The sequence below is a fragment of the Diorhabda carinulata genome, chromosome 9 (assembly GCF_026250575.1).
Source record: "Diorhabda carinulata isolate Delta chromosome 9, icDioCari1.1, whole genome shotgun sequence".
NCBI classification, from domain to species: Eukaryota; Metazoa; Arthropoda; class Insecta; order Coleoptera; family Chrysomelidae; genus Diorhabda; species Diorhabda carinulata.
Genome location: NC_079468.1, coordinates 1,362,580 through 1,383,948, shown reverse-complemented (window position 1 = coordinate 1,383,948; position 21,369 = coordinate 1,362,580). Strand labels below are relative to the sequence as shown.

General features: G+C 35.4%; 1 protein-coding gene across 3 annotated transcripts in view; it reads right to left on the bottom strand.

The window, feature by feature from the left end:
* LOC130897935 (sushi, von Willebrand factor type A, EGF and pentraxin domain-containing protein 1) overlaps nt 1-21,369 on the bottom strand; it is a 64,348-nt gene that overhangs the window by 22,812 nt on the left and 20,167 nt on the right. For all 3 annotated transcript variants that reach the window (XM_057806920.1, XM_057806922.1, XM_057806921.1), the window contains exons 5-22: nt 20,699-20,886; nt 19,713-20,642; nt 19,199-19,537; nt 18,771-19,133; nt 18,517-18,699; nt 18,070-18,449; nt 15,494-16,238; nt 15,249-15,430; nt 14,311-15,196; nt 11,987-12,241; nt 11,099-11,551; nt 10,561-11,031; nt 10,086-10,496; nt 7,725-8,155; nt 7,181-7,646; nt 5,249-5,458; nt 4,980-5,187; nt 3,209-3,588 (exon numbers count right to left, since the gene is read on the bottom strand). In XM_057806920.1, the coding sequence (XP_057662903.1) occupies nt 3,209-3,588; nt 4,980-5,187; nt 5,249-5,458; nt 7,181-7,646; nt 7,725-8,155; nt 10,086-10,496; nt 10,561-11,031; nt 11,099-11,551; nt 11,987-12,241; nt 14,311-15,196; nt 15,249-15,430; nt 15,494-16,238; nt 18,070-18,449; nt 18,517-18,699; nt 18,771-19,133; nt 19,199-19,537; nt 19,713-20,642; nt 20,699-20,886 (7,481 nt within the window). The remainder of the gene's footprint in view (nt 1-3,208; nt 3,589-4,979; nt 5,188-5,248; nt 5,459-7,180; nt 7,647-7,724; nt 8,156-10,085; nt 10,497-10,560; nt 11,032-11,098; nt 11,552-11,986; nt 12,242-14,310; nt 15,197-15,248; nt 15,431-15,493; nt 16,239-18,069; nt 18,450-18,516; nt 18,700-18,770; nt 19,134-19,198; nt 19,538-19,712; nt 20,643-20,698; nt 20,887-21,369) is intronic.

Genomic DNA, 21,369 nt, shown 5'->3' with positions numbered 1-21,369 from the left:
ATGAAATCGAACTGTCAATTGTCATTAGAGACTGTTTATTATGAGATCGAACTGTCAATTGTCATTAGAGACTGTTTATTAAGAGAAAAAACTGTCTTTGATGATGAGAAACCGTCATATTTGTCTCTTGAAACTGTTTTAATGATCAGAAACCGTCAATTGTCATTAGAGACTGTTTATTATGAGATCGAACTGTCAATTGTCATTAGAGACTGTCTATTATGAAATCGAACTGTCAATTGTCATTAGAGACTGTTTATTATGAGATCGAACTGTCAATTGTCATTAGAGACTGTCTATTATGAAATCGAACTGTCAATTGTCATTAGAGACTGTTTATTATGAGATCGAACTGTCAATTGTCATTAGAGACTGTTTATTAAGAGAAAAAACTGTCTTTGATGATGAGAAACCGTCATATTTGTCTCTTGAAATTGTTTTTAATGATCAGAAACCGTCAATTGTCATTAGAGACTGTTTATTATGAGATCGAACTGTCAATTGTCATTAGAGACTGTCTATTATGAAATCGAACAGTCAATTGTCATTAGAGACTGTTTATTAAGAGAAAAAACTGTCTTTGATGATGAGAAACCGTCATATTTGTCTCTTGAAACTGTTTTTAATGATCAGAAACCGTCAATTGTCATTAGAGACTGTTTATTATGAGATCGAACTGTCAATTGTCATTAGAGACTGTCTATTATGAAATCGAACTGTCAATTGTCATTAGAGACTGTTTATTAAGAGAAAAAACTGTCTTTGATGATGAGAAACCGTCATATTTGTCTCTTGAAACTGTTTTAATGATCAGAAACCGTCAATTGTCATTAGAGACTGTTTATTATGAGATCGAACTGTCAATTGTCATTAGAGACTGTCTATTATGAAATCGAACTGTCAATTGTCATTAGAGACTGTTTATTAAGAGAAAAAACTGTCAATTGTCATTAGAGACTGTTTATTAAGAGAAAAAACTGTCTTTGATGATGAGAAATCGTCATATTTGTCTCTTGAAACTGTTTTTAATGATCAGAAACCGTCAATTGTCATTAGAGACTGTTTATTATGAGATCGAACTGTCAATTGTCATTAGAGAGTGTCTATTATGAAATCGAACTGTCAATTGTCATTAGAGACTGTTTATTATGAGATCGAACTGTCAATTGTCATTAGAGACTGTTTATTAAGAGAAAAAACTGTCTTTGATGATGAGAAACCGTCATATTTGTCTCTTGAAATTGTTTTTAATGATCAGAAACCGTCAATTGTCATTAGAGACTGTTTATTATGAGATCGAACTGTCAATTGTCATTAGAGACTGTCTATTATGAAATCGAACAGTCAATTGTCATTAGAGACTGTTTATTAAGAGAAAAAACTGTCTTTGATGATGAGAAACCGTCATATTTGTCTCTTGAAACTGTTTTTAATGATCAGAAACCGTCAATTGTCATTAGAGACTGTTTATTATGAGATCGAACTGTCAATTGTCATTAGAGACTGTCTATTATGAAATCGAACTGTCAATTGTCATTAGAGACTGTTTATTAAGAGAAAAAACTGTCTTTGATGATGAGAAACCGTCATATTTGTCTCTTGAAACTGTTTTAATGATCAGAAACCGTCAATTGTCATTAGAGACTGTTTATTATGAGATCGAACTGTCAATTGTCATTAGAGACTGTCTATTATGAAATCGAACTGTCAATTGTCATTAGAGACTGTTTATTAAGAGAAAAAACTGTCAATTGTCATTAGAGACTGTTTATTAAGAGAAAAAACTGTCTTTGATGATGAGAAACCGTCATATTTGTCTCTTGAAACTGTTTTTAATGATCAGAAACCGTCAATTGTCATTAAAGACTGTTTATTATGAGATCGAACTGTCAATTGTCATTAGAGACTGTCTATTATGAAATCGAACTGTCAATTGTCATTAGAGACTGTTTATTATGAGATCGAACTGTCAATTGTCATTAGAGACTGTTTATTAAGAGAAAAAACTGTCTTTGATGATGAGAAACCGTCATATTTGTCTCTTGAAACTGTTTTTAATGATCAGAAACCGTCAATTGTCATTAAAGACTGTTTATTATGAGATCGAACTGTCAATTGTCATTAGAGACTGTCTATTATGAAATCGAACTGTCAATTGTCATTAGAGACTGTTTATTATGAGATCGAACTGTCAATTGTCATTAGAGACTGTTTATTAAGAGAAAAAACTGTCTTTGATGATGAGAAACCGTCATATTTGTCTCTTGAAACTGTTTTTAATGATCAGAAACCGTCATATTTGTCTCTTGAAACTGTTTTTAATGATCAGAAACCGTCAATTGTCATTAAAGACTGTTTATTATGAAATCGAACTGTCAATTGTCATTAGAGACTGTCTATTATGAAATCGAACTGTCAATTGCCATTAGAGAGTGTCTATTATGAAATCGAACTGTCAATTGTCATTAGAGACTGTTTATTGAGAGAAAAAACTGTCTTTGATGATGAGAAAGCGTCAATTGTCATTATAAAATGTCTATTAAGAGAAAAAACTGTCTTTGATGATGAGAAATCGTCATATTTGTCTCTAGAAACTGTCTTTTACAAAAAACTAATGTCACTAGAAACTGTTTTTAATGATCAGAAACCGTCAATTGTCATTAGAGACTGTTTATTATGAAATCGAACTGTCAATTGTCATTAGAGACTGTCTATTGTGGAATCGAACTATCAATTGTCATTAGAGAGTGTCTATTATGGAAACCAACTGTCAATTGTTATTAGAGACTGTTTATTATGAAATCGAATTGTCACTTATCATTAGAGACAGATAACTATCTAGAAGTAGGCTAAAACGTAATCCAGTGATATGGTTTGATAATAAAACTTGTAAAATCTTCCGCTTTTATCATATTTTTCTTAGAAAATATTAAAAAGAACTCGATTTAGTGTCACGTCACCGATTTACGTAGACAAGAAACCCAAAAAAAAATAATGAACTGACTATAATATTGTACCAATCCTATTGACAACCGTGACTGTATTATACGTCAAGTGCCACGCATGCGTCAAACATAAATAAAGAAGAAATTCTATAAATATCAAGTAGCATGTGGTATATTCGATAAACAAGAAGAAGCAAACAAATATAAATGTTACGAAGCTGAAATAGTTAGGTTATGTTTCAATAGGAATATTCTATACATACTTTTTCTACAGTCTTCTCCTGTAAGATTGAACGGACATTGGCAGTAAAATTTTCCGGTGAGATCTATACAAGTGGCGCTCGGAGGACATGAATTTTCCTTGCAATCGACGATATCTTCTTCGCAGAATTTCCCGGTGTATCCCGGTGGACAGATGCATCTGAAACCGGGAAATTCGTTGGTGCAGGTCGCTCCGTTTTTACAAGCTTTCGCTTGACAAGCGTCGTATTCGTATTGACAGCCGATGCCGCTGAAATTGTCGCTGCAAGAGCAATTCAAACCGGAACCGAAATCTTGACATTTACCGCCGTGCATACAAGGGTTGCCAATGCATCTTTCCGGGGCTGTTTCGCATTGTTTACCGTCGGTACCGGAAGGACAACTGAAAGTATAATATCATACAGATTAATATATAGTTAGAAGTTAGTTGTAGTTGCCTTAAATCGCTAATTGACAAAAAGTTCAATAAAATGACGAATTTAACTGTACTATAAATTGAAATCGTCTAGACGTTCGCTAAGTTGACTCTGACCATACTCTCCAACAAGTCAGTGTTGCCACATTTTTTTGACGAATTCCTTTAAACTGAGTGACGAAAATCTAGTTCGAAACAATAAGAAACCGCAAAACAAAGAACAAAATATGAAACGTCATTGTTGTTCGTGAAAATATTTTTTTCAATTTTAATTTCATTCATAGTAGAATGGAGATCTTCACAAAAATCTGGCAACACTGATTTGTAGGAATGTCGAATTGGAAACGAATTGCGCGCGTCTATACGATTCAAGTTATAGTACAGTTAAATTGAGTTTAATTTTTGAATTTAGACTTTTTTAAATTTTTTATTTAATAGTGATGTGGAATTCATTATTTGATATATATTACGATTTATTAATGAAATTTTTATTACAAACCGATTGATTCTGTTGAATAATAAACTGGTTTACAGATTTTAACTAGAAAAAAGTATTATTCAAGAAGTGTAGTTTTTATTTTTATAATTTTGAAACACGAATATAATAATTATTAAAATCAGATTCCAAGTAGATAAAATTGAAGAAAATTATACTGGAAGTAAGCAGTTTATAGGAAAAAATACGATAATTTGGGTTCCCAAACAAAATTTATTCGATAGTTATGGGCATTAAATCAATTTTTAATCCCAACTATGACTTCACTGTTGCGGTTCCACTAGATCATTCTTTAAATCGATGTTTTCTAGTTTCACCAATTTAGATTTGCTAACATTATTTTCAACCCAAAAAGTGTCTACTTTAACTGGACTATTACAGAAAATTAGTTAAATCTAATTAATAATTTCAGGCGTTGTTGCCAGTAATAAACACATATATATTTTCACAAAGAAATTCAAACATAGTTGCCAGACTTAGTGGGATAGTAACAAATATTATTGATATAAGAAATTCTCCTGAATTTTTTTTACTTTTTTCATAAAAAAACCTAAATTTTGTTATTCTGGGGGTATACAAAAAGTTCTTTCGGTTTTTTTTAATATTTCGATTATAAAACGTACAATTTGTAGTACTACGGGGGTACTTGAAGAGTTCTTTCTTAGTTTTCCGTTATTTTTTCTAATTTTTCGTATAAAAAGCATTTATTTTTTATAACAGGGGTAAGTAAAAAGTTGTATCTTGTTATTTCGTAATTTTTTCACTCGTTTCATGGAATAACCTTTGTAATACGGGGGTAATCAAAGAAATCACGTAAAAAGTGCCTTCATAGATAAAATATATTCAATAGAGAGGTACTTACACGCAGAAATAATCTTGAAACAGATCGATGCAGTTGGCATCGTTTTGACAAGGTTTTGTTTGACAGCTGCCGATGTCCGTTTCGCAATTGGTACCAGTCCATCCGGGCTTACAAACGCATTTATAAGAACCGACGTCGTCTCTGCATGAACCTCCGTTAAGACACGGATCCGATTGACAGTCGTCCATGTTGATTTCACAAAAAGTACCTGTCAAGATATAAATTTATTGCAAATTGTCAATTTTTTTTTTTTGGTAATTTTCAATTACCAGAAAATCCTTCACGGCACATGCACACAAATTTATTATCCAAATCGACGCATCTTTCAGTTCCGACGGAATTACAAGGATCACTTAGACATTCGTCGATTTCGGCTTCGCACTGTAGTCCTACGAATCCTGGACGACATTTACAAGAGAAACCGTCTACTAAATCGGTGCAAGTAGCTCCGTTTTGACAAGGCTTGGATGAACAAAAATCTATAAAATCAAATAAATATTGTTTCCGAAATTAAATTCAACATGACAACGTCGCATGGTAGTAGTATAACTTCCGGTTTATCGTGATACCAGAGAAATAAAAGTTGTGACGGAAACAGAATTACAACGTTGCCATTAGTTTCGATATAATTAAACGATTTCTATTTGTACAATTTAATGGTATAGATGTTATGAAACACCCTGTATTGAACTAACAAATTTCGTTAGTACACAGTAAAGTGTTTAGTAGTAGCTTTTTTAATTGTTACCTGCCAACAAAAATTACAACGTCACTGTCATAAAAAAATGTTTCATAGAATATTTACAATTCTGGCAACAATGTAATGAAATAAACTTTGACACTCAAGCCGATCAGCTGTTATGAAAAACGACCTCCTCATCAATGTCACGTGATAAGGGAAATAAATATTGATAATATGACACCAGATTAAATGACGATTTAGATTTTTATTTAAATAAATATTGAAAATTTTTAGATTTTTCAAAGGAAATATGTATAAAATAACAAAATTAGATGAAAATTTAATTGAAACACGTAAAAATATGTAAAATAGAACCAAAAAAAAAAACAAATTAACTGTACGATGAATAAATAGAAACTAGGCGAAACAATAATTTGTGATAATCAATAATTTCCACTGTTTATTGAAGAAAATTGAATAAATATGTCTATGAGCCATTCATGAGTTAGTTAATTTGAAATAAATGGCGGAAAATCTAATCTATAAGGGCGAAAAAAGAAAGATATCAAAGATATAGATTTAAAATGTAGAAATTTAATTCATATTTTGCTAACAAACACACAATTATATTTTAAAATGAAGGATATTCTTAAAGACTGGCAACAATGGCCTCGTCATCGGTGTCACGTGATTAAATACGCCGTAAACTTAGATAATGGAAATAAATATTGATAATATGATACCAAATCAAATGATGATTAAGATTTTTGGATAAATATTGAAAATTTTTTAATTTTTGAAAGAAATATGTATAAAATAAAAAAAATTAGATGAACATTTAATTTAAACACGTAAAAATATGTAAAATAGAACGAAAAAACAATTATATTGTATATTGAATTGATACAAACTAGTCGAAACAAAAATAAAAAGTTGGTCAACTTTCAAGAAATGGCGTAAGATATTGAAAATATAGATTTAAAAGGTGGGAATCTAGAATTTTAATTCATATCTTGCCTTTATACACTTAATAAAAACCTCCAATTTTTCATAACCTTCAATTCAAAAATCTTTTAAAATGAGGGATATTCTTGAATTCCGGCAACAGTGCGATGAAATGAGCTTACGCGCCCCAAACGATCAGCTGTTAGTACAAATGATCTCGTCGAAGTGTCACGTGACTCATAAACACGTTAAAGTTAGACAGTGGAAAAAAGTATTGATAATTTAATACCTGTTCGAATAATGATGAAATGATTTAGATTTTTATAATAATTATTATTGATTTCGAATAAAATTTGTGTAAAATAAAAAAATCTGTTGAAAATATAATAAAAATACGTGTGAATATCAGCGAGATGCCAAAAAAATTATAGAACATGAATCAAAAATATTTATTTATAGAAACTTTTATAGGTGGTAAGAAATCGATATAAATTTTGATTTGACGACACTACGAGGGCAAAACAAAAAGTAGCAAAATATGATTGATAAATTAAATAATTAATTTATATCTTACCTAAGGTGTGTTGACATTTTTTACCGGTAAAGCCGGGTTCACACGTACATTTGAAATCGTCTATTCCATCGATACAATGTCCCCCGTTTTCGCAAGGATTCGGCTGACAATCGTTGATATTCGAATCGCACAGATCTCCCGTCCATCCAGGATTACAAATACATTCGTAATCGAATAATCTATCGACGCAAACGCCGTTTTTACAAGGATTACGACCGCACATATTTATTTTCTCTTGACATCTCTTTCCCGTAAAACCGGCCGGACACGTGCAACTGAAATCGTTCACCAAATCGGTACAATTCGATCCTAACAGACAAGGTTTTTCGGCGCAATCGTCGATGTTTATTTCGCACAATTGTCCTTCCCAGCCGGGCAGACATCCGCACATGAATCTACCTTGTTGTAGGGCCAAACACGTGGCTCCGTTGTTGCAAGGGTTTCCGTTCGCCGTACAAGGATCGATCTGAAATCGAAAAAAACGTATATATATATATATATATATATATAAATATCTAATGAAATTTTTTTTTCGTCAACACACCGTGACATCGCAGTCGATTCCCGTGTAACCGGAACGACAAAGACACGTGTAGTTCTTGTAACCAGGTTCGTCTTTGCACATGGCTCTAGCCGGACAGGTATCGTTGGAACAATCCGATCTTTCTTCTTGGCAATTGATACCGGAGTATCCTGGAGGGCATTGGCATTTATAACCTTGAGGTAAGTCGATGCAGGAACCTCCGTTGTAGCACGGCTGAGATGTACATTCGTCGATGTCGATTTCGCATCGTCTTCCGGTGAAACCGGCCGGACAGAAACAGTGCACGTTGTGTCCCATCGGGATACAAAGTCCGCCGTGTTGACAGGCGTTTTCTTTACATTGGACAGGACGGCATTCGTCTCGACCCGTTGCGCCGGGACCTTCGGTTTTCATGTTACTGGGACATTCACTACATATCGTTTGTCCTGCAACTATATCGAAAATGTATTATAAACACGTTTGTTTAGCGTTTTCGAGATCATACAATCCATTTATCGACCTCCTAGATGTCATAATTTATATTAGGGAAATACTAAGTTTTGTCTTCATTGGAGACAGTTCGGCAACGTTGTCATCATAATACGTTGTCGAAGAAATTATGACCGTTGCTATTTAAATTCATGTTACTGACGTATCGAACAGGGTTGCCAAACATATAAACTAAAAAATGATTATGTCTCAATAAAAATCTAGAAAAATTATTTTTTCATTTCACTCATATTTTTTTCTTTTACTGGTTAATTTTTTTTTTTTTTATTTTAGGTCAAAATATTTTGATAAAGTCCGAAATAGGTCGAAACGTCAATTTTTTATCTGTTTTTGAAACTAATTTTCTATCACAATTAAGACGATTTATCAAGTGAAATTTTATTTTTTCCCTCGTAACATATGAATTTTATAACACCAAACGAAAAATTTATGTTTTTAAAAACAGTCTTAAGAACATGGATTTTGCCGTGTTATTGACAACACTGTATTCGCAGTTGAAGCATCATGTTTTGGAAGATAAAACTCGTTGACAGGTTGTATTATCACGTGACTCCAGTACGCGCCACAAATTTAATGCTAGAGAATGGAAAGTAGTTTTGATAACATGATTTCTTGATAAGAATAATGAAGTTTTGTTTTAGATAAATTAGCATCATTTGTGTATTAATATATGAAAAGTATAATTTCTTCATCTATTGGAGCCAATTTGGATACAAAGTCATCATAATACGTTATCGAAGAAATTATGACCGTAGTGCTTCAATTTATGTTACGCATCGAACAGGGTTGCCAATCATATAAAATAAACAAATGAAAATTGGTTATATGACTCAATAAAAATAAAAAAATATATATATATATATCTTTAATTTTTTCACTTCTTAGACCTTTTTATATGTTTTTCTGGATACATTTTTTTGATTTTAGGTCAAAATATTTTGAAATTTTTCACCAGTGTTTTAAACTCATCTTCTATCAAAAAGGTCATCAATCAAGACAATTTATCAAGTGAAATTTTATATCCCTCGTATTTTGTGGGAAAAATAATTTAACATAGAAATTTTATATTGTCGAATGAAAAATTTATGTTCTTAAAAGCAGTTCAAAAAGTCTTAAAAACACCGCGACAACCGTATTATTGGCAACACTGCAATCACTCTTGAAGCCATTAGATTGTTTTAGGAGATAAAACTTTGTAATAGACAGTCACGTGACTCGAGTAAGTTGCAATTTTGTTGCTAGAGAATGGAAACTACAATTGATAATACGAATATTTCAATTATTACTAAAAATTGATTTCAAAAATATTATATTAAAGATCAAAATAGGTCGAAACGTTAATGTTTTACATGGTTTTTGAAACTAATTTTCTATCAAGTGAAAATTCATTTATTTCCTCGTATTTTTTTAAAAAATGGTAACATACGAATTTTATATTGTCAAACGAAATATTTATGGAGATTACCGCGTTATTGGCAACACTGTATTCGAACTAAAAAGTGCTAGATGTTTATAAGAACTAAAACTCGTAGACAGTGTTGTCTCGTTTCAGAAATAATTAAAATAAATCGAAATAGGTCTCAAGTGAAATTTCAATTATTTCATCGTATTTTGTTAAAAATTTCATATTATCAAAAGAAAGAATTTATGTCTTTAAAAACAATTAAAAAAGTCTCGAAAACACCGCGATTACCGTGTTATTGGCAACACCGTTATGACGCAAGAAGCCATAAAATGCGCGGCAATGTTGATGCTAGAGAATGGAAAGTAGTTTTGATAATATGATATCTATTCCAATAATGACTAAGTTTAATTAATTACAATTATTATATTAAAAAGTTAGGTTAGGTTAGGTTTTTTTATCGTACTTACCGGCTTGATAGAAATTCTTTGGACACATCGTACAAGGAGCGAGTCCCGTGGGCGAATAAAACCCGGGACTACATTTCGGTCGGCATTTTTCTTTCCCAGTGGCAGCCGGTTGATAAGTAAAAGTATTCGCCGGACAAGCTTGACAATCTTTGAAACCGCCCGTTGGTGGTTCGCTGGTAAAACTATTCCTTGGACATTCCAGACACGGTACCAAACCCGTAGGCGAGTAAGTACCGTAACCACAAACCGGTATACAATCGCGAACGCTTTTGGAACCTTCTTCGCGCGTGTAAGTACCTTGAGGACACCTACTACACGCACCTTGCCTATCTCGATTTTGATAGTACCCTTTGGGACAATTGGTACATTCTTTTTGTCTTTCTCCGGCGAAAGTACCGGCGGGGCAATGAACTGGAACACAACGGAAATTATTATTCGATTATAGGTTTTGGGGAGGGGGAGAAAATAAACTTACGACATCTCGGTACGTCATTGGTGTCCATATTTAGTACTTCTCCTACGTTGCAAGTGAAACCTCTTTCGTTGGTGGATTTTAGTGCTTTCAAAGGAGGGCATTGATTTCCTATTGCTGCAACGTTTAGTAGCGGTTCCACAACGGCGTTAGCGTAAGGTACCGATAAATCGAACATTAGATTTAAAGTACTACCGCATAGATCGTAAATTTGCGGTTGTTTATACAACGGAATTATATCTAAGATATAATCGATTTTAACTAGATTTTCTTCTATTAAAATAGCTTTAGCTTTAATGAAAGTTACGTTCATTTTCACGTTTACCGCCGAACATTTTTCCGATAAAATCGCGTTTAGATTTTTATAATATTGCGAAACGAGATCAGTGTATTGATTCAAACAAGACGTGGCAACAGCGCCGTTAGCTCTGTAGTTCAGTGACGCCGTGAAATGATAATCTGCTTGTTGTGTATCTAAAAGTTTTTTTTAAATAAATAATAGTTAAAAATAAAAAGAATTAATAGTAAAAAATATACTTACTTTCTGATACGCAATCCGGTATAACGGAACTCGGTTTCCAAGGGCTGTTATTTTCACAAGAGAAAGTTTTAACGGGGTCACCGTCGGTGAATCTAAAGCCCGGATTGCAAGTACCGATACATTGTAGTCCTTTATCGCCAGGTAAACAATTTAAAGCTCCGTTTACTGGCGGTTTTAACTCCCAATCGACGCAAGGCGTGGCTTGTACGGAAACTTGGAAATGACACGAGGCTTTGTTGCCATATTTATCGGCGGCTATTACGGTGACGTTCTGGAAATCTCCGATAGGTATTGTTGCTTTATCGGGTACGAACGTTATGTGAACTTCTCCAGAGGCGTCTGTTGCGTTCAGTCTTCTACGGGTTTCATTGAAATTAATCGCGTAGCTATCTTGTTTATCCACCAATTCTACTACGTAACTTTGAGGACAACTCAATTGAGGTGGGGTGTTATCTGAAAATGTCGTTTAACGAAAAAAAATATAATCGGAATATGAATTCTGCACGTTTTAGGATCATAATCACGTTAGTTTATCGTTTTCGGAATCGTAGAATCCATTTATCCAAATTCCGGAAATTAATACTTTCAATAATTAATTTGGTTCACTTCCGGTTCGGTTTTTTATGCATCAGAAAAAAATTATTTTTCTATTATTATATTTTTCTATTTCGTTAAAAATGGAAATACTAATTTCCGATACCCAGGATTTCGATAAATGCCTCGAAAACGCCAAATTAGCGTGTTATAGTTCCAAATTAGGCAGATAAAACACATAGGAATAAGAAGAGACGAAAATACTAGATACGATAAAAAAATAATAATAAACTCAATACTAAAAATAAATAATGTTAGTTATAAAAAAATAATATATACTTATTTTTGACTAACCTGGTACAGTGATGTTGATTTCGCAGATGGCTACGTTACCATCATAATCGTAGGCGACGTATTTCGCCACCATATCATCGAATACATACATTGGTGTTTTGAACGTTGCCGGCTTTACTTCTAATCTAGCTATACTACCGGAATTATCGACAGCAGTCGGTTCCGTAAAATTTATTGGAAGTAAACCTCCGTTAGCGTCTTTTTGAACAACTATCGGTTGTTGTGGACAATTTTGGAACACCGGAGTTTCGTTATCTTGAAAATTTTGAACAGTGAGAAACTATATCGTTTAAATTATTATGGGGATATTTAATACTACTAATAAGGAAGACAATGACAGATAAAAATCATTCGAATTCGAATGATGTATCCATTAACGACAGTTGTATATTATATTAAAAGCGTAGATAAAAAGAATGTTAACATAAAATTTTTTGTTAAATATGGCAACATTCGATTTTACTCTCAATATGAAAGTAAATAAAACGAACGCAACTATAGCAACGTTGCCAGTATGATTATGTTAATTTCAGTGCGTGTTCGAGAATTATCGACAAAATTCGTTATCTTCGGCTTTTCAAAGTTCTGTGTATTGATTTCAGTTGGGCGGTCATATTTGATGGATATTGACGAGTTTTTATATTTATGGAGTATGTAGTGAAATAAGTTTGAAATTGTTCGTTTTTAATTATTATTTTTTTGGAATATGGTGAAAGTTATAGATGTGATAATGTGTGTGTTCTTTGTGAAAATTAAATTGTTTTAATCCAAATTGTTTCAATGGTAAGGGTTTATACATTAAGTTATATCGTTTCATTTAATGCAATGGCGTTAGCAGCCATTTTGAAATTTTTGTCTCATATCAAGAAGATGTTATTGAATATCTTGTAATTTTCGATTTGGAGTAAAAAATAATACATCAAAAATAAAGAAATTGGAATTTTTACTAAAAATTTTATTATAATCACAGTTTTTCATATTTTTTTTCACCATATTACTTATATATTTTATAATTATTAATTACAAATATATGTTTTTTTAATATTGATGAGATATGAAAAGAAATCAAAACAAATAGTGGTAGGGCCAAAATAATTTATAAAATTAATTTTATCGTGTATATGATGCAAAAATTTCAACACATTCGGGTATAATAATAATGAAAAAACCATAGTAAATGGAAAAAACTTATTTTTCATTAATTTTTACATTCTACAAGTCTGAGGAATAATCTTTGGAATGTAATACATTCAATAATTTATTTTAAACATAAATATAATTGTTCAAATGTTTTTATGAATCAAAATTTAAATATTCTTACGATAGTAAGAACCTGAACCTTTTTGTAAATGTTTTAAACTTTTAATCAAATTAATAAAAAGGAGATTACTGATATCAATATTTTGTAAGTATGATTTTAAAATTATGAAAAAATATCATTTTGTTTTTTTTTTAATATGGCAGAACTATAAATTTTTTACTGTTTAATATAAATATTTCTTTTTCTATTATATCAAAAGTGTTTTTGTAAAAAAATTGAATCCTATCAGTTTTCAGAAACTTTTTTCATGTTTTTGATATATTATTCAATAAGTGATTCTTGGGATGGTTTTTAATTATTTTTTTCTCCAATTTTTTAAATTATTTGATATAAAAAATTATGCATGCATTTTGAAAAGTAATTTGAATCCTCATATTTTGTACTACAAAAGAGCAACAGAAAAATGAATTTAAGATATTTTTCATTTAAAATTTACCAAAAAAAAAAACAATAAAATTAATGACTTTTGTTATCTTTTTAATTATTTTTGAAAATTAATAAATGATAATTAATAAATTATTCAAATAAATGTTTTTTATAAAACTATACCATAGCTAACAAAATGAGACAAGGTTGCATCATGCCATACGATCAACAGATCCCTCAAAAAAAAGTATTTCTTTGACAGGAAGGCCTTAGTCTTACTTAACAAGCAGACAATTCATGACCACAGTTAATTGAGAAGCCTCAGACACTTTCAAAATTGGGGTACCACAGGGTATAGTTCTGGTGCCATTATTTTATTCACTTTATACATTAGAGTTAATACGATAGTTAATACGACAAAACGACGACCATATATGACGTAGATCTTTAAGGTGGTGCCAGTAAATCAAGTATTGTTACCTTCCAGAGGTTCCAATCCCAAATACTTCGTGCAATGATTCATTAAATTTGGTGTGTATCGAATGAAAAGTTCTTGGTATATCGTACAGAACAGAAGAAATCCAGAGTGATGATACCATGAACGACTAGACGATTATATGAAATATTATTAACTTACCAACGCAAGGAGAATATCCGTAATCGTATCCTAACAAAGGTTCCTTTTCCGGTTCATCGCAACCCATCAATTCGAACTTCAAACAAGCGTTCTCCATATAACTAACAATTCCCAAAATGACAAATCTCGCTTGGACGTATTTGGGTAAAGATATCATCGCTAATTCGCCGTAATTTCCCGGATCCCTCATGGTCAAATTAAAATTGGGAAAATACACGACGTAATTTTCGTTATCGGCTTGTTTATAGAAGAACCTGATTTCCGTCGGTCTACCGACTATATCGTTAGTTACGACTCCTTTAACTAAAATCGCTTTCACTCTGTATACTTTTCCCAAATCGACGCTGACGTAAGTGAAAGCTTCTTGTTTACCGCACCATCCCGTAACGGAATTTAATCTGACGTTTCTCGCTTCGTAATTGGGGCGTTCGCTGGTGGCGTTAATGGCGGAATCGGGGATTCTACCGGAGGCTATACCCAAAGGTCGTACCACTTTACATTCCGGATCCCTTACGCACGTGATCGGTCGTGGATTTATCAAAATGTATCCGGGTTTATTGCAACCGAAGGATATTTCCGATCCTTGTTCGTAGCTTCTGGCTATTTGGTAACCGTCGCTCGGTCTACCGGGATCTTGACATACCGGACCTTCGCATCGAAGATCGCCGAAATCCCAAACGCCGTTCGCTTGGCATCTAACGACGTTATCGTGTTTACTACTTTGACCTGCTAGTTTGAAAGTGTTTTGACAACCGAAGAAAAATGACGATTGGTATTTGGTATCGACGTATTGTCCGTATTCCGCTCCGGGGCTCGATGGCGGCGGACCGCAATCGACTCTCGGACAGGAAGGTAGATCTCCGCTTAACCAATAATCTGGAAAACCCTGGAAAAGTTGCTTAGAGTACGTGTCGAGATATTTGTTGTTGGAAACTTACTGGTTTTGGGTCGTAAACGCATTGTCTGAAACCGGACGTAGACGAACCTCGTAGTTGTCTACCGTTGGAGTTGCAATTGATGGTGACGTTGTCTCTAAACGGTACCAAGACGCTGTCTTCGTCGTTACGTAAAATTTTCAAACCCTCATTTTTATTGTCAAGTAAAGATACACATTGAGCGTCTGTAATAATAAAGTAACAAGTAATTAAAAATTAATTCGGAGGGTTAGGGGGATTGTACTTACATTTACATTCTGGTACAGTTCCGTTCCAAACACCCGACGAAGTACATAACAACGAAGTGGATCCGGTCATGACGTAACCGAAATCGCATTGGAATTTCACCAAATCCCCGAAATGGTATTTGTCTTTCGTCGTTAGTATAACGCCGTTTTCCGGCGAAATTAGAGGCGGACACATGACGGGTACGCAGGATTTGTTAATTTGATAAATGTCGCCGTCTCGTCGTCCGTTTTCGGATTTTTCGATGAAGAACGACGCCGTTCCGTTTTGGGTATACAGTTCGTATCCGACGTTACATCCACAAGAATAATCGCCGGCGCTATTGACGCATTTCTGTTGACAACCGCCGTTATTTACGGCGCATTCGTTTATATCCGAACATTCCAATCTCGTACAACCCATAACTTCGATCCTTAAACACGGCGCTAACGAATAATCTTGAATTTTGAATTTGATATATTGCGCTTCGATCGGTACCGGTAAATTTAATATAGATAATGTCGGTTTTTCGATGGTGAATTCAACGGCTAAACCATCCGGGTTTCTGTAATCCTTGAACACATCGGTTAGATCGTCCGTGTATTGTATCCTAACCGCCGAAGTGAAAGCGGTACTTCCGTCTAATCTTTGTACGGCCATCGTCCGGAAACCTCTAATCACCGTCGGCGCTTTCAAATCGATCAGCACCCAATTGGAACCACCTTCTATTGTATTGCCGCACCAACCAGCTCCGTTCAAACGCACCATCTAGAATTTAGAAGTTTTTTAAAATTCAGTCGACGGAGTACGAGATTTTATAAGTAAACAAACAAAACTTTTGCCACATAATGTGGTAATCCCGTTGTGTCAGTACATATTGTGTTAGTGATGAAAGGACAATCTCAAGCAACGTGTCCTGATCGAATTTTAGACGTTTTGGCGATTGATTCTTAGAGAAAAATGATAAAAGTGTTTCGCGATAATTCCATGAGTCTCGTACAAGAGTTAAATTGATATAAAACGCTCAATGAGTACCATGAAAGAGGAAACGAAAACGCGAGGTGAAGGAAACCCGTAGTAAAAGACGTGCGATGAAAAAAATCTGTAAAAGAAGACGCGCGCGGAGGGAAACTAGTGGAAGAAGATACGCGCGAGGATAGAAAATTGTGCAAAAGGGGCGAGGAGAGAAAACTGTGCAAAAGGCGCGAGGAAAGAAAACTGTGCAAAAGACGCAAGTAGAGAAAACTGCGCAAAAGGCGCGAGTAGAGAAAACTGTGCAAAAAACGCGAGGAGAGAAAACTGTGCAAAAGGCGCGAGGAGAGAAAACTGTGCAAAAGGCGCGAGTAGAGAAAACTGTGTAAAAAACGCGAGTAGAGAAAACTGTGCAAAAGGCGCGAGGAGAGAAAACTGTGCAAAAGGCGCGAGGGAATAAAACTGTGCAAAAGGCGCGAGGAAAGAATACTGTGCAAAAGGCGCGAGTAGAGAAAACTGTGCAAAAGGCGCGAGTAGAGAAAACTGTGCAAAAAACGCGAGGAGAGAAAACTGTGCAAAAGGCGCGAGGAGAGAAAACTGTGCAAAAGGCGCGAGGAGAGAAAACTGTGCAAAAGGCGCGAGGAGAGAAAACTGTGCAAAAGGCGCGAGTAGAGAAAACTGTGTAAAAAACGCGAGTAGAGAAAACTGTGCAAAAGGCGCGAGGAAAGAATACTGTGCAAAAGGCGCGAGTAGAGAAAACTGTGCAAAAGGCGCGAGTAGAGAAAACTGTGCAAAAGGCGCGAGGGAATAAAACTGTGCAAAAGGCGCGAGGAAAGAATACTGTGCAAAAGGCGCGAGTAGAGAAAACTGTGCAAAAGGCGCGAGGAGAGAAAACTGTGCAAAAGGCGCGAGGAGAGAAAACTGTGCAAAAGGCGCGAGGAGAGAAAACTGTGCAAAAGGCGCGAGGGAATAAAACTGTGCAAAAGGCGCGAGGAAAGAATACTGTGCAAAAGGCGCGAGTAGAGAAAACTGTGCAAAAGGCGCGAGTAGAGAAAACTGTGCAAAAAACGCGAGGAGAGAAAACTGTGCAAAAGGCGCGAGGAGAGAAAACTGTGCAAAAGGCGCGAGGAGAGAAAACTGTGCAAAAGGCGCGAGGAGAGAAAACTGTGCAAAAGGCGCGAGTAGAGAAAACTGTGTAAAAAACGCGAGTAGAGAAAACTGTGCAAAAGGCGCGAGGAAAGAATACTGTGCAAAAGGCGCGAGTAGAGAAAACTGTGCAAAAGGCGCGAGTAGAGAAAACTGTGCAAAAGGCGCGAGGAAAGAAAACTGTGCAAAAGGCGCGAGGAGAGAAAACAATGCACTTTACCCGTGTGCGTTAATTGTAACGCAATTTCTAGCTTCTTGTATTACCACAGTTACTTCTTCGCCGGATCTATCTCCCCGCGATCTCTTTATGTCCCCCAAAAATTGAAAACCACGATTTTTGGGTAACTGTTTTATTGAACTATTGTTCCAGTTCTTTAGAAAGTTTCTACAATGTTCTAGAATTGTTGCAAGGCAGAAGTTTAGTGTGGTGAAGTGTTAGTAGTGGGAACCGCACAAAAATTTTAAATTCTAGTAAACTTACTGATTTATCGTATCCGGGTTCGCTGCTAGAAACGGTAATCGATTCATCCGGAATACCATTATTCACCAACCCCAAATCTCCTACCGGTCTACATTCTTGAGTCGTTTCGAAACCCTTCCTGCATTTGCAATGGAAAGATCCCGGTACGTTGACACATTCTGTAGACGCCACATCGCACTGGCTACTTATACATTCGTTGATGTCTTCGCATCTCGGAGGATTGTTGAACATTTGATTGTCGCCGCATCTCAGCACGCTGTTGCCGATTAATTTGTAGCCTTTGAAACATTGTACGCGCGCTTCGTCGTTGTAATAATAATTTCTGGAAGTGTCAGTGATGAAACCGTTGGGAATTTCGGGAAAATTGGGACATTTAGCTCCTGTAATATATATATATAATTTTTATTATATATTTCCAACAAATACTCCGGTGCTAGCGGAACTTACTGGAACATATGGGTACGTCTCCGGACCAAGTACCGTTACTCATACACAAAATAACCGGTGGACCACTTCGTATGTATCCGGGTTCGCATTCGTACCTTACTATGGTACCGTATGAGCGACCCAAGCCGTTCAATATGGTGACGTTAGCGTGAGGTACTTCCGGTAAAGCTGCGCATTGCGAAGCTGGAAATTTCGGAAAAATGTTGCGGTACTAGGATGCTGATTTTACGAAATACACTTCATATTGTACTCACCTAAACAATTGGGATTCTTCTCCCAACGCCCATCCGATAGACAGGATATTCTTTCTATGGCTTGTCCCGTGGGAAAAGCGAATCCAGCGTAACATTGATACATAGCTTGACCTCTATAAGTGACATTCGTCGATCCAATGGAGAAGCCGTTATCGATTTGAGGTACGGGTCCGCAGTACACTTCTTGGCATTTAGGTATGTAACTGATCGACCAATTACCACCCGGAAGACATTGAGTCGTAATGCGATTACGACCTGTCGCGAATTCTTGTCCCGTCGGACAACTGAAAGTGATTACTGTACCGAAAGCTGTGTCTCTACTAGAGGCTAACGCTCCAATACCCGGTTGTAGAGGAGGACAATCTAAAAATTCGAAATAGTGGAAAATTTCTTTTCTTTTTTTTTTAATGGTGGAATCTTTTATATACCTGCTGAAAATACAGCTTCCCAACCTTGGCTGCTGTGCAGAGCGTCCGTTACGAATCTAACCAACATTTCACCACTGGAAGCTGTTAATGTTATTTTCGGTTTAGATGCCGAGGTAAATCCGTTCCCCGAATGGAGTCGCAATCCACTAGTTGTAGATCCATCGTATACTTGAACGTAATCGGATTTGTCGACATCGAAACTTGGGAAATTTAAAGATAGAGGTTGATTCCCTGGGTTCCTGATTTTGTAGAGACATTCCTGATTACTGGGGTAGTTGGAGAGACCAAAAGCGGGAGATTTGATGGTTCCATTCCGAGCTACAATCGTTGCTTTACAACCTGAAATTATATTTCCATAAAACTGCTGGTTATCCCAACAACGGAAAGACCATATAAAACTGACGTCCCCCGAGGTTCACTTGGACCATTTTGGGAATCAATGAAAAAAGAAAAACCTCCAAATTGTTGGCGAACATCAGAAAATGAGAAAAAATAGTATGTCAATGAATTTTACCTTGAGTATATCTAATTCTGAATCCTCTTTTCGAATCACCAAGTCGCGTCCTGAAATAAATATACAGTTGATTGTTGGTAGACATGATGACGTGTTGATTGTTCTCCCATTTTCCCGTCAATCTAGCTATCGGTTTACTCTTTGGCGAATCTCCGTCTCTGACTAAAATAAAATCCCGATTTTCATCCAGATCTAAATCATCCACTTCCAAAGTTATAATTTTCCCTCCCTGCGATTGAATGAGATATAAACATTCCAATCCTCCGGGATATTGTTCCGGATACCCTGGAGATGTGAGTACTTGTCCTTGTGGCGTCGCGCGTAAAGTACCACCACAAGATTGAGGTTCGGTTTTCCAAGAAGCTCTAAACCCTTTCCTTTCCACCGAAGCGTCAGTACTGAATTTAATAATCATAAAATTGGAACCGGAAACGAATGATCTGTTGGTTAAATCTTGTTTCCCCGAAAGAGTAGCCAGATTCACCGATGTATCCTCGGTTCGACCACCCGCTAAAATCTGTACGGTATCGAAAGTTTTTTCAGTTTCGAATTCTTGGAATTGCAAAAGAATATTGTGACCTTGAGGTCCTTCGAGGGTCCATTTACAATTCGTCAGAGGGGCGTACTTGTGAGGGTAGTAAGGACTTTCGACGACATCTCCACTACTGGCCAGATAAAAATTGCAATTTGTGGCACAGTCTATTTCATCGGAACCGTCTCCGCAGTCGTCTTGTTTATCGCATCGGAATTTTTCGTTAATGCACAGTCCATTCGAACAGTGGAAAGACGACGTAGGACACGCGCGTGTCCTGCACATAAAAGGTAAAAGACTTTCGCAAGTTGTTAATTCCCATGACTGCGATTCGTCCGTCAATGTAACGTCTACGCATTCCCCGGATTCCGGATTTGGTTGACTAGATGACCAGAATCCTACAAGAAAATTTGATTTTTACCACTAGTTTTTAACGATTTTCACGAAAATTTACCTGAGTATTGTGAAACTAACGTTCCGGCTGCAGATTCGAGCGTATTTGTTCTTAGATCGTCTAATGAAGCTAAACCTAACCAATAATGTATAGCACCTCGCCTTTCTAATGGTACCGAAGACGTCGCTATCGTTGACGTTAAATTGTTTTCACTATAAGATTCTATTGCCAATAATTCACTGCCATATCTGGAATCAAAAGTATTTCCACTGAATTCCAAATATCTAAATAAATAAGTTGCTGCTTCAGTTTTGAGATAGACAAATAGACTAGCTGATCCGGCAGGCTTCGTACTACCTCAATCGATTAATAAAAATTCAAACAAACAAAAGCCTTGCGATTTATTTATGGTTATTGCAAAAGCCAGACGTACGTAAATCTATTGGAATCATCGATATGGGCGAGATCAAGACATTCACTCCTTTGTATCTTCCCTTTACGATTGTTACCTCCACCTTTTTCACAACTATTTTTGCTCCATTGCCCAATCGAGGTTGATTAATATTACAGTAGGATGTGTTTTCTAAAAGTGATGTTGAAACCCCAAACGTCGGTTTAAATTACAGATACGTTTCATAGATGGCGTTTACTAACTTCGGTTTAAACGTCACTTCAGTTCAACATAAAACGGAGGATCTTAACCTAACTTTTTCAAATTGTTCACATTTTTG